At 37.8% G+C, this 13,435-nt stretch overlaps 1 protein-coding gene across 3 annotated transcripts in view; it reads right to left on the bottom strand.

Annotated features, from left to right (window-relative positions):
- The window catches only part of Med13 (mediator complex subunit 13), a 112,512-nt gene that overhangs the window by 56,038 nt on the left and 43,039 nt on the right, over positions 1 to 13,435 (bottom strand). For all 3 annotated transcript variants that reach the window (XM_023703123.1, XM_004643027.2, XM_023703122.1), the window contains one exon: positions 3,861 to 4,541. In XM_023703123.1, coding sequence (XP_023558891.1) covers positions 3,861 to 4,541 — 681 coding nt within the window. The remainder of the gene's footprint in view (positions 1 to 3,860; positions 4,542 to 13,435) is intronic.

Raw genomic sequence — 13,435 nt, forward strand, 5'->3', positions numbered from 1 at the left:
TGGCATGTGGTGCTGGAAGATTGAACCGTGGTCCCTGTGCTTTGCCAAGCTTGTTCCAAGTAGGTGCTTTAGACCACTGAGCCATCTCTCCAGCCCCAAACCTTACATTCTAATAATGAAAAGACTATTAAGAAATATGTAATTTCAAATGATGAGATATATTAAGGGACAATGTTAAAATAGTACAGAAGACAGATAGTGATTTGAAGCATAGAAGAGTTTGGACAGAATGATCAGGAAAATTCCCCTACTCAGGTAACTACTGAACAGTACTGAATGGTAAAGAGTGGCCAGTTTTCTCTCTGTAACATGAATCTGAAGCCTGAGAGACACAAACTAGGCTTTTTGAAGGAACAGCAAAAAGGATGGAGGAACTAAATTTGGAAGCGAGGGGCTGGAGAGATGGCTCAGAGGTCTAAAGCACCTACTTGAAACAAACTTGGCAAAGCACAGGGACTGCGGTTCGATCCCCAGCACCACTTGCCAGCCAGACCCGCCCCCTGGTGGGCTGAGCTGGCCACACACACACACACAATAAATAAATGTAATAAATAAAAATAAATAAATATTAAAAAAAAAAGTGTTAAAAAAAAATAAATTTGGAAGCGAATAGGATAGTAACAGATTAGGGTGAAGATCCTAGGTAGGCACAACTTACTATTTTATGTAAGAGAAAAAGGGATTTTCTTCTTGGGGTAAAAGGAAATTATTACAGGGATTTAGCAAATGAGTAGCAATATATACCTTACAATGATCACTTTGGTTGTTGTGTAGACAGACCTGTAGAGAAGCACTAATAGTTTCAGGGATGATATGGGGCTGGCTTAGATTTTTATATTACATTTAGCACAGAAAGATTAAGTTCTTTAATATCTTACTTTCAAGACATCATTTGCTTTCAAGAAATCCACTGATTATTAAATAAATAATTTGTCTTCCATGCTCAGAAAAGTATTCTGCAGTCCAATTTAAAATCCAGATTTTAATTAAAAATCAAATTATACTACAATCTTTATAGAGTCAAACTACAACTGGCAGATGAAGCACAAGGATTTCCCTGCTAAAATGAAAATACAGGAATTTAAAGGGGAAAAAAAGTCCCTAACATCATTGAAAATGAGACAGAGACTATAAATGGATCAGACATTTCACTAAATCTTATGGAAGATCAAAGTCAGATGAAATATACCACAGAAAGTCAAGAGCCTAAAATATGCCAAGGGGGGAGGGGACTACAGGCAAAAACTATTGAACAATAAGATACTAACAGAGCCTAGAAAAATCAGAGAAGCTGGGCTTACATATCTACACAAAAAAATTTTTAAAAAGCAAAAAAGTTTAAAAATGGAGTAGGAAGTAACTCCTTTTTAAGGAAAACAAATGTAAAAAGAGATTTAGTATGTTTTTCATTCTATAATTTTAGGGATAACTCACCCACCCACACACTTCAAAAATTTTATCCCAGTTATAATGTAGTGCCTGACAAAGATATATAATATCCACAGCTGTGCTCTGTGGCACATGCCTGTAATCCCATCACTCAAGGGAGGATGAGACAGGAGGATTGCCAGCCTGGGATACATAGGGAGTTCAAGGCAAGCATGAACTGATCCTGTCTCACATATATACATACATATATACATATATACAATATTCACTAAAATATTGAGTGAGCAAGGAGTGCCAATAAAGAGCTAGCCTACATACACAAATTCTCAGTTGATTATCACTGTAAAATATATATAAACAAGTAATTATTATAAATGATAATAGTAAAGAAAAAATAATTCTATAACAACAACAACAACAAAAAGAAATCAAAATATTAAACAAGTAGGGCCAGCCACATAGTTCAGAGGACTAAAGTGCCTTCTTAGACAGATTCAGGGACCCGGGTTCAATCCCTGGCTGCTGTGCCAGCCCTACCCCTGGGACAAGCTGAGAGGTGAAAGAGACTGGGCATGGTGGTGCACCTGTAATCCCAGGGCTTGGGAGGCTAAAACAGGAAGATAACCAGTCCGATTTGTGTAGTGAGACCCTGTACACCCTGTGCTACATACATACATACCTAAACAAACATATTTTTTTAAAAAATGGTCCAGTGAATTGAACAAAGGATTTTGCACATGCTTGGCAAGCATTCTTCATAGTCTCAAATGGAGTTAAGACGTTTGTTGACAAAATAAGCTTAAACCCAAAAAGAAGCCACTGGTTCTACCAAAGTGTTAATTTAGAAGTCTACTGAAATGAAATCCTAGAGCTAGAAGACGAGTCTAGAGCTGCACATGGTAGCACACAGCACTTGAGAGGCAAAAGTCTAGAAAGCAACCGATCAACATTACTAACAATGCTAACAAACCGTGAAAGAAAAGTTGTCCCTATGATTAATAGAAAATATGCACAAATAAAGAAATGTAATATTTTAACTAATAAAGTCTAAAACATCATGTAACATTTGAGCACAATCTAAGAAACATAAAAGTAGTTTACTGAAAATGGACTGAGATAGATAGGAAATACAAATCTTTAGACACTACTTGTCCTGGGTCTAATAACTAAGCAGACAGTACTACAGAATATAGTACTTGTTAGCTGATTTTCGCCTTTTAGAAAAACTTTTTTTCACAAATACTTATACAGACAAATGCAAAGGGTTTGTTAGATAGGCTATAAATGTATTCAGAGCAACATAAAATGTAAAGACAGACATGATAAAAACCATTTCTGTCCGAAGTACACCATAAATATAGAGAACAAAGAAAGCAAGCTGGGGCCAGGGAGATGGCTCAGCGGAATAAGTGCTTCCCTGGCAAGCGTAAGGACCCAAGTTCAATCCCCAGTTCCGCAAAAAAAAAAAAAAAAAAAAAAGGCAAGCAAGCAAGCAAGCAAGCCACATATGGAAGAATGGATAGTGAGCATAATTAATAAAGGATGAATGCCAGAATGTTAAAAGAATCAGAAAAAAAGGGCAAAAAAACCCAACTTGCAATTCAGGAAATCTAAATGTTCAATAAATATTTTAAATCATATTTAACCCCACCAAAACCTTAGAAAACATGTATTAAGACAGTAAGGTTATATATGCAGCCAAATCAAGACTCATGATACCCGATACTGAGGAACATAGTAACAGTCATTCACATACTCTGCTGGTTCACAAGGGTATAAACTATATGCCAATTTGGACAGCAAACTGGCAACAACTCTTAATGCTGAAAATGGACATACCTCCTAGCTTGCCAATTCTACTTTTAGATATATTTCTTAAAAGACTTATACAAATAAGGAAATGTGTACAAAAAGATTCACTGCTACATTTTTTGTTATTGTGAAAAGTTGAAAATTATCAAGACATCCATCTTTGAGAGTTAATAAATTATGGTATAATCATAACTAAAAAAATACTACAAAACAATTATACTGAATTAACCAGAGAATCACATATAGACATATAATGCAATGATAAGCACCAAATTAAGGACAGTGGGAAAAAGTTAAAGAAAACAGTATACAAAAATTCTAACTGTATGCAATCGGCTGAATGATGAACACATCAGTGTTCATATAGTATTTTCTCCATTTTTTTTTCTGGTGGAACCGGGGATAGAACTCAGGCCCTGGTGCTTGCCAGGCAAGCACTTACTGTACTGAGCTATGTCCCTGGCCCCTTCTCCACTTTTTAGTGGATAAATATTTCATTAAAAAGTTTCCTTAGAAAAAATACAGTAGAACATTATACAAATTCAATATTTAAGGATTATAAATTCTATTCTGAAAGTACTCCTGGAATTCTACTAATAAGAACTGACATCACTTCTACCCTTAGTTTAGTGATTAAGGGGGAAAAAAAAAATACATACTCTGTAACTGATGTTATACTTTCCTGTCCAAAAGGTCCAATTGTATCATCCTTGAATTTATCACTTGGAAGTTGAGGTGGTAAAAACTCTATATCCTTTTTCTTTGGGACCTTATAATACTTCCAGGCTGTATTAGCTTCATCTTCTTCCAAGTTTACTGCTGTACCAACATACACTGTAGGTTCTACAGTTTCCTGGAATTGAGGTGGGAAAGATTGGGACATACTATCTATCCTATCTTCCATTGGTTTGGTAGGAACCAAGGGATCTGGTGTGGGCATTTGATAAAAATGCTGACTCTGAGGAGTTGAAGGTGTTTTGGTCACTCCTTCATCAGCCACATCACACGGGTGAGGACTAAGTGGGGGTGGCTGAGGTGAGTTTGACATTTCAGTGCCATGCATCTGAGGTGTCTTTGCTACATCATTAGTTCGGAGGTTTGAAAATCTCACTTGACTATCAGGAGCAGAGATCACAAGTCTTTGGCTAGCTGAATCTGCGTCCATGCCAACATCATCACTAACAGATACACGATGATGAAAAGGAGTCAAGGGACGTTTCTGCGGCTTTTCATTCTTTTCTTGTTTCTCATTGGTCTTGTGCTTTGGAAGTACTTGCTGCTGCTGACTCAAAGATGGTGCCTGTCCTTGTCCAGCATTTCTTGGTTTGAGATTTTTGTGCCTGAAAATTTAAAAGAAAAATTTGATGTTTATCACCAGTCCAGCAAAGCACTGAATGATTTCAGTCATTCCAAAGAGTTTTGATTATATGTATTAAAAATGAAATGATTTGAACTTATATGGAGAGAAAATATTTTGAGTGATCTAAGTGAAAACAGCATGAAGAACAATTCATAAAAGCCAATTTTCCCACATTCATCTGATGCATTTGGCTAAGTGTTCAGGCAGTCTGATTATTAGCCAACAATAATTTGTCTATGTAATCAAAGTCCTAGTATGTGAATAAATACACAGGTTACGATTATAGTTATTTTATTTATTATTTCATTAGAATGGACTCATAATGATTCTCCTGTTTTCAATCTCCCAAGTGTTGCGATTATAGGCATGCACCACCATGCCCAGTCTCAACTACTATCTCAGCATGGCCTGGGGGTGGTGCCACTTGGCTGAGTTTAGTTATCACCTACAAACCTGCAGCAACAGGTAAGAAATCATGTTCTTTTCTACTTAGGTCAGTATGAGTGCTGGGGAGCAGTGTAGTAGGAGAGTGCTTGCCTAGCATATGTAAGTTGCTCAATTTGACCCTTAGTACTGAAGGGAAAAAAAGAAAAGTGGAGGGAGAATCAGTCTTGAAAGTGCTAGAGCTGACTGACTGATAGGCCTCAAAACATACCTATTGGGCTGGTAAGATTGCTCAGTGGTCTAAAGCACCTACTTAGAACAAGCTAAACTAAGCAAAGCACAGGGACCACGGTTCAATCCCCCAGCACCACATGCCAGCCAGCCCCCGCCCCCTGGTGGGCTGAGCTGGCCACACACACGTACACACACACACACAAAATAAATAACTATTTAAAAAAAAAATCAAAACATACCTATTCTCCCAACTCAGTACTACAGAATTAGCTGCACAGAAAAAGAAAAAAAAGATAGCGTAGCACATGCCTATAATTCCCAACACTTAGGAGGTGGAAGCAGGAGGATCACCAATTCAAGGTTAGCATGAGTTACACAGTTCAAGATCAGTATAGACTACATCACAAGACCCTGTAAGTAAATAGACAGGTACACACGAAGGCAGACTTCGTCATAACTTGAAGAAAATTTAATAATTTAGGGGTTAAAAGCACTTTCATTGTATTCAAATTCATTGATACTGATAGGATATGATATACATATAAATGTTTCTTATGCTAAGAAACTATCTTAAAAGATGGTAAGATAGGGAGTTTAAACATTCAGTTTTTGACTTGGTACTTTTTGTGTATTTATTAATTATTTGCCATAAACTGGTATCTCAAGAAAATACTGATAAATCACTAACACATGTAAATAACTAAGAAAACAGCAACAACTCAACCCAAAAAAGATAAAATAAATAATGACCAAATAGAGTTGATCCCAAGAATGTAAAGCATATTGCAAAGGAAATCACGAGATGGGCATGGGGCCTGAGGCAGGGTGATTATTGTAATTTCAAGACCAGCTTGGGCTACACAGTGAGTTCAACGACAGCCAAAACTAAACAGTGAGACCCTGTCTAAGAAAAAAAAGGAAATCAGCATTATTATCACATTACTATAAAAGAAATAAACTGTATTATCACAATAAATATAGAAAACCACACAACAAGCTTCAATACTGCATATAAAAAAGCATAGCAGGCTGGCGAGATAGCTCAGCTCACTAAGGGGCTGCTTAGGCAAGCTCAGGGATCCGGGTTTGATCCCCAGCACATGCCATGCTGGCCCCACCCCCAGGTGCCCTGAGAGACTGGGCACGGTGGCGCACACCTGTAATCCCAGTGCTGGGGAGGCTGAAAGCAGGAGGACCACTACAAGTCCTAGGTGTGCAGTGAGATCTGTATCAAATACATAAAATGGAGAGGGAGAGGGAGGAGAAGAGGGGGAGGGGAGGGGGGAGGGGGAGGGGGAGAAGAAAGGCATAGCAAGGAACAGGTGAATATTTTAATAACCTGAAAGGAATATCTATGAAACATGACAATTAGCAGACAATATACTGAAAGACTAAGTCCTGTCCAAGACTAAGAATGTAAGAATATAAACACTACACACATATTTTAATCAATGTAACAAGATAAGAAAAAGATACTAAGGAGCTCAAAGGAAGAAGAAAAACCATTTATAATTAACATTGTCAAGGGCCAGCCAGATAGCTCAACAGATTAAAGCACCTGCAAGCAGGTGCAGGCACAGGGGCCAGCAGTTCAATCCCCAGGCCTGCCCCGGGGCGCTCTGAGACAGTGATTGAGACTAGGCATGGTGGTGCGTGCCTGTAATCCCAGCACTTGGGAAGCTGTAAACAGGAGGATCACTAGGAGTCCGATCTAGCAGTGAGACCCTGAACGCCCTGTAGACCCTTCCCTAAAACACAGAAAAAACAAACAAAAAACATTGTCAGAAACTATGCAATGGAGGGGTCAAGGTGATCATTACCTAGTCTTAATGTAGGAATTGGGACAATCAAACAACGTCCCTTCTGATTCAAAGCAAAACACTATTTTCTATGAAGTATACCGGCCAAAAATACTGACTTAGATCTAATCAAGTCTTCAGCAACATTGAACAGAACTTCTTATGATGGTGGAAATATTCTGCATATGGATCTTGGGCACTGGAAATGTATCTAATATAATTAAAGAACTGAATTTTTAGCCAGGTATGGTGGCGCACGCTGGGGCAAGAGGATCGTTGCAAGTTCTGAGACCAGCCTGGGCTACAAAGTGAGCTCAAGGCTAGTCTGAGCTGCATAGCAAAAACCTGATCTCAAAAAGACAAAGATAAAAAAAGAACTAAATTTTAAGAAATCTAGCTACTATAAAGTCATTAGTAGTTATAACACAGCTATTATAAGACAACACAGCTAAAAGAGCTACTTTAAATTTACAGAAATTAAGGGATAAAGGAAGTGACACTAGAAAAAAAATTTAAAACGCATGACAATTTACAGGAGAAGTCCAGAACATGGAACATTCTATCAGACAATAGACCTAGTTTTTACATCTAGGTCAATGTCATAAAAAGACGGCAGGAAGTTGGACAACTATAATCACAGTACTTCCTGAAGCAGCCAGGAAGATCACAAGTTGGAGTCCAGCTTGAGAAACTTATTAAGACCTTATTAAAAAAAAAAAAAAATATATATATATATATATATATATATATTATACATATATATATATATGTATATATGTATGTATGACTACGAAAAAGTAGGGGATGTAGCTCAGTTCAAAACCCTAGATTTAGGGCTGGTGAGATGGCTCAGTGGTCTAAAGCACCTACTTAGGGGCTGGTGAGATGGCTCAGTGGTCTAAAGCATCTACTTAGAACAAGCTTAGCAAAGCACAGGGACCGCGGTTCAATCACCCAGCACCACATGCCAGCCAGCCCCGCCCCCTGGTGGGCTGAGCTGGCCACACACACACACACACACAAATAAATAAAAAATTTAAAAAAAAAAAATAAAGCACCTACTTAGAACAAGCTTAACAAAGCACAAGGACCGCGGTTCAATCACCCAGCACCACATGCCAGTCAGCGCCACGCCCTGGTGGGCTGAGCTGGCCACACACACACACACACACACACACAAATAAAATTTAAAAAAAAAAAACTAGGTTTAATCCTTACTACCTTGTTATTATTTCAGAGCCAAATCTAGATGGGATAACTTCATACCAAAAAACTACTCATTTTACTGAGTGTAATAATGAATAGAGTAATAGGTAAGAAAATAATGGGACTGCAGAGTATAGCTCACTGGTGAAGTTTCTACTTAACCTAGGTTTTATCCCTAGCACCATTAAAGCAAAAACAAAAAAGCACCACACATTTGTGGGGATTTTTGGTAATACTAGAGATTGAACCTGATAGCATTCTATCACTAGTCCACATTCTCAGTTCTTTTTTATATTGATACCTAAATTTTACTGAATTGCCCAGGTAGATCTCAAACCTGCAATCCATTTGCCTCAGCCTCTTAGTACTATGGGTTACAAGTATGTGTCACCACACCTGGACAAAATTTACACTAAAGAACTATAAAAATGAAATTATATTTAAGATTTGCTTTAAAACTCTTTAGTGCAGGACATGATGGTGCAATCCTGCAATCCTAGTACTCGTGAGGCTGAGGAAGCAAGTTTGAGACTTCAAGGTTACCCTGAACTGCACAGTGAAATCCTGTCTCAAAAAGACACGCGCACGTGCACACACACACACACAAAAAAAAAAAAAAAAAAAAAAAAAAAAAACCTTAGCAAGAGTGAAGCCCTAGGGACTGGGGACATATCTCAGCAGTCTAAGCACCTGCCTGGCAAGCACAAGGACCTGGTTTCAATGCCCAGTACTGCATGCCATGCTGGGCCCAGAACCCCAGGGGAGTAGGGCCATCACCAAAACCAGGCGTGGTGCCACATGCCTATAATCCCAGCACTGGGGAGGCTGAGACAGGAGGAGGATCACTGAGTCTCGAGATGTGAAGCGAGACCCTGTATCAAAGAAAGAAAGAAAGAAAGAAAGAAAGAAAGAAAGAAAGAAAGAAAGAAAGAAAGGATGGATGGATGGATTTTTTAAAAAACAGTGAACCATAAGGGACTGGTCAAAAAAGTATCATATATTCATAGAATGAAATATTACAAACTTTACATACCATGATTCCACCTGTGCCAAAAGCAGGCAGGCATACCTATATGGTAAGTAGGAGGGAGAACTTATAATTTTTAATTTTATATCACTGTGTATTATTTCAACTTTTATATGAGCTTTTTTGTTTTGCTTTTACAGTATCAGAAATTAAACCTCGGGATGCTCTACCACTGCGCTACATCTCCAATCTTTTTATTTATTTTGAGATAGGGTCTTGCTAAATAGGCTCAAACAGGCAAAATTATAAGTGTATGCTACCATAAGCGGCCGAGCATGTATAACATTTATAAAGGAATTTATGACTTTAAAAAAAGTTCTTTTCAATGTTGGCATATGTTTTATGGGTCGTTTTTTAAAATACTTTCAATTACAATAAATATATTATCTATTAAGAAATGTACACAACTGTCTATCAGCTGCAGTTGTTAAAAGGTAATTTCTTACACTGAACAGAAATTTACATTTTCTGTATCTTCCAGCCATCACTCCTATTACTAATTTTTTTAAGTTAAGTTTATTGGTACATCTTAGATATACACAATACTCACAATCATTACAGGGATTTTGTACTTGTATATGATACATCTTGATTCTTCTTTACTGACTTAATTTCTAAAGCTGTTGATGCCAAGTAATGGTTACCAGAAGTTACATGTGACTATCACATTCAAAATGTGGCCTGTCCAAATTAAGATATGGTATAAATACAACATGTACAAATTTTTAGATGTTAACTTAAAAAGACTAAATACCTTATTAATGTTGTAAATTGACTGCCTATCAAAATAATGTTAGACAAATTGAGTTAAACTATGAGGTTTATGGTACCATGGTTCACAAACTTGATTTTTTTCAAAGATTCTGCTCACAAGCCAAGTTGAATGAGAAACAAATAAAATCAATGAGGAGGTTCAATGTCAACCTTATGGGGAAATTTGATTCAGTTCTCATCCATTTCCATTTCCAACCAGTATCATGGAGAGAATTAAGTTCGTGAACCAACTTAAAAGGTCTTCAAGAAAAATGGTCTAAATGAAGCAAACAACAGTGAGTATTAGTGGTTAATGAACATGAATTCATTGTCTAATTTTCTCTTTTGGGGCCAGGGAGATGGCTCTGTAGAATAAGCTCTTGCCTGGCAAGCACAAGGGCCTGAGTTCAATCCCTGGTTCTGCCACAAAAAAAAAAAATAATAATAATTTTCTCTTTTGTGTACGTTTAAAATTTTTTCTTAACCTGGAACTAAAATACTAATATATGTGTGTGTGTGTGTGTGTGTGTGTGTGTGTGTGTGTGTGTGTATATATATATATATATATCCCCATATATACACGTGTGTATACACACACACACACAAGGAGAAAGACAGAAAGACAGACATAGCGTATGCACACAAGGATAAAGTATTCAAAGATGTTTGCTCTATAAAAAGCCCAGACTCTGATTAGCTTTATACTTTAAGGAAAGTAAGTACAATAAATGCTTAATTCAATTAACAACAACAACAACAAAAATAGAATGCAAAATTTCTGGGCCAGCAGAAAAAAGAGGAAGGAGAAAAACAGATAATACTATTAGGAAAGAGCAAGGAAAGCAAAGAAAAAACATGGTATTTCTCACTTCAATATCTGCATGTCTTCTACAACAGTTTCCAAAACATGATCCAGGGACCCTTTCAGGAGTTTATAACTATTTTTTTAATAGCAACATTATTTTCCTTTTTATTTATGCTGACATTTATAATAACATGGCAAAAGCTATGGACAACAGAACTGCTGGCAACCAAACATGCAACACAACTGGGCCAGCGTGCACAGGCCTATATGTCCCTAGCACACTAAAGAGAAATAATGCAGTGTTACCAACTGTATTACTGGCAGTCATTGCTTCTTCACCACCACATACTATTTGTAGTTTAAGGCAATTTACTTACGAAAGCTCTTTAATGAATTTTTATTAAATTTTAGTCCTTACATTGTTTGTATTCTATACGAATAGAAGAAACACAAAAACCATTCCTGCTGTATACTTAAGTGCAATGGCTATCTGAGGAAAGCATGTGTGCAACTATTTGCAATATAAGCCAAACTAGCCACTTTTTCTGGAATACCATTTTTTTTTTAAACATTTATTTAGAGAGTGTGTGTGTGTGTGTGTGTGTGTGTGTGTGGCCAGCTCAGCCCACCAGGGGGAGGGGCTGGCTGGCATGTGGTGCTTGGGGATCGAACCGCGGTCCCTGTGCTTTGCCAAGCTTGTTCCAAGTAGGTGCTTTAGACCACTGAGCCATTTCTCCAGCCCCTGGAATACCATTTTTATTTGAAAAAAATTACTGATAAACAATGATAACCCTGGGCCAGGGAGACAGCTCAGCAGTATAAGCACTTGCCTGGCAAGAGCAAGATCCAGAGTTTGATGCCCAGCACAGAGGGGAAAAAAAAAAACAAAAACCAACCCTACGATCCAATCCTAGTCCCTGTGCTTGCCAAAGCAGATGCTTAGTCTGCCAAGCTATCTCAGCGGCCCTTGGGCTGGTTTTTAAATAAAGTAACTGCTGCTTTAAAATTTCTCTAAAATGAATACAAATAGTTATGTTCCACATACATAAATAACCTTGATGGCAGGGGGTCCACAAGCTTAAAAACTTATTTTATTTATTTTTCATTTTGCTGGGGATCAAACTGAGAACCTTTTGCACCCAAAACAAGTGCTCTATCAATGAGCCACACCCCCAGCCACCACAATAATTTTTAAGCATGCAAATGAGTTTTGAGGCCAAAATGCTTGAGTCTACTTTATGCAAAGGAATCATGAAAAAAGATAGGATCTCTATTAAGGAGGTGAATTATCCGTTCATATTACAAGTACAAAAACATGAAAAGTGAACAGCCATACATTTATTTACCCCAGCTACAAGAATAAGAAGCTATTCTTCATCAGGGCTATATAATACTAACAGCAAGATGGGCAATGGTGGCACACGCCTATAATCCCAGAACTCTGGGAGGCTGAGTCAGGAGGATCGCAAGTTGGAGCCTACCCTGGGCAACTCATCAACTTAGCAAAATCCTGTCTCAAAATAAAAAAATTTAAAAAAGGGCTGGAGATGTGGCTCAATGCTCAGGCCCTGGGACCAACCCCCTGTACCATGATGGCAATGATGGTGATGGCGGTGGTGGTGATGATGGCCGCTCTGTAACTTTCTTCCTCTTTTCTTTGAAGCTGAGTATCACTTTATAGTCCAATTTACAGTACTCCCCCTGACCCTCAAGGGTTGGGATTACAAATGTATACATACCATGACACTTGGCAGATCTTTATAAAGTCTTCTGACCAAATTAAATCATAGTCCCTTTCTTCTATATAGATCTTTTCTACAAATTAAGGCTTCTCTCAGAGAAAACAATTCTAATATGAATTTCACAGAACTCAACTAAGTTAGGAAAAAAACCTGGAGAATCTTCTAAAGGAGCACTTGTCATCAAGGTAATTCCTTCAGTTATCTTTCTCCTAACACCCTGAAGTTCCTGGTACTTTTAGGGTTAACATCTGAAGTTTAATGTACTGTTCTTTTAAGTAACTTTCTTTTTTTTTTTTTTTTTTCTTTCTTTTCTTTTCTGAGACAGGGTCTTGCCAGGTAGTTCAGGTTGGTCTTGAAATCACAATGTAGCCAGCCCAGGCTGGTCTCAAACCTGCAGTCATTCTCCTGCTTCAGCTCCCCTTCAGTGCTAAGACTACAGGTATGTGCCACCACATCCAGCTTGGTTATCTTGTTTTCTAAATGCTATCAATCCGTGTATGTGCATTTCACCAGATTAAAGTGCATCAATAAATATATGCACTATTCAATCTTGAGACTAAAAAATGTTACGAAGGTGGGTGGTAGCACGAGTCTATAATCCCAGTACTGAAAGGCTGAGGCACAAAGACCACAAGTTTGAGCCTGTATAACTCGGCAACTTAGTGTGAGACCCTGTTGGAAAAAAATAAAAATAAAAATTTAAAAGTCAGCTGGGAATATATAGCCCAGTGTGAAGGTCTAGGTTGAATACGTAGTACAGAAAGGAAGGGAAGGAAGAGGGGGAGGGCCAGAGAGATGGAGGAAAAGAGGGAGGGAGGGAGAAAAAGAAAACTACAGTAATTTTATGCTTTGTATTAAAATGGCAAAAAATAATTTTGAGGACAGTTTTCAGGACCAAGGAAATAACAGGTAAAAACCAGTATT

The sequence above is a fragment of the Octodon degus genome, unplaced genomic scaffold (genome assembly GCF_000260255.1).
Source record: "Octodon degus isolate 3935 unplaced genomic scaffold, OctDeg1.0 scaffold00164, whole genome shotgun sequence".
Taxonomy (NCBI): domain Eukaryota; kingdom Metazoa; phylum Chordata; class Mammalia; order Rodentia; family Octodontidae; genus Octodon; species Octodon degus.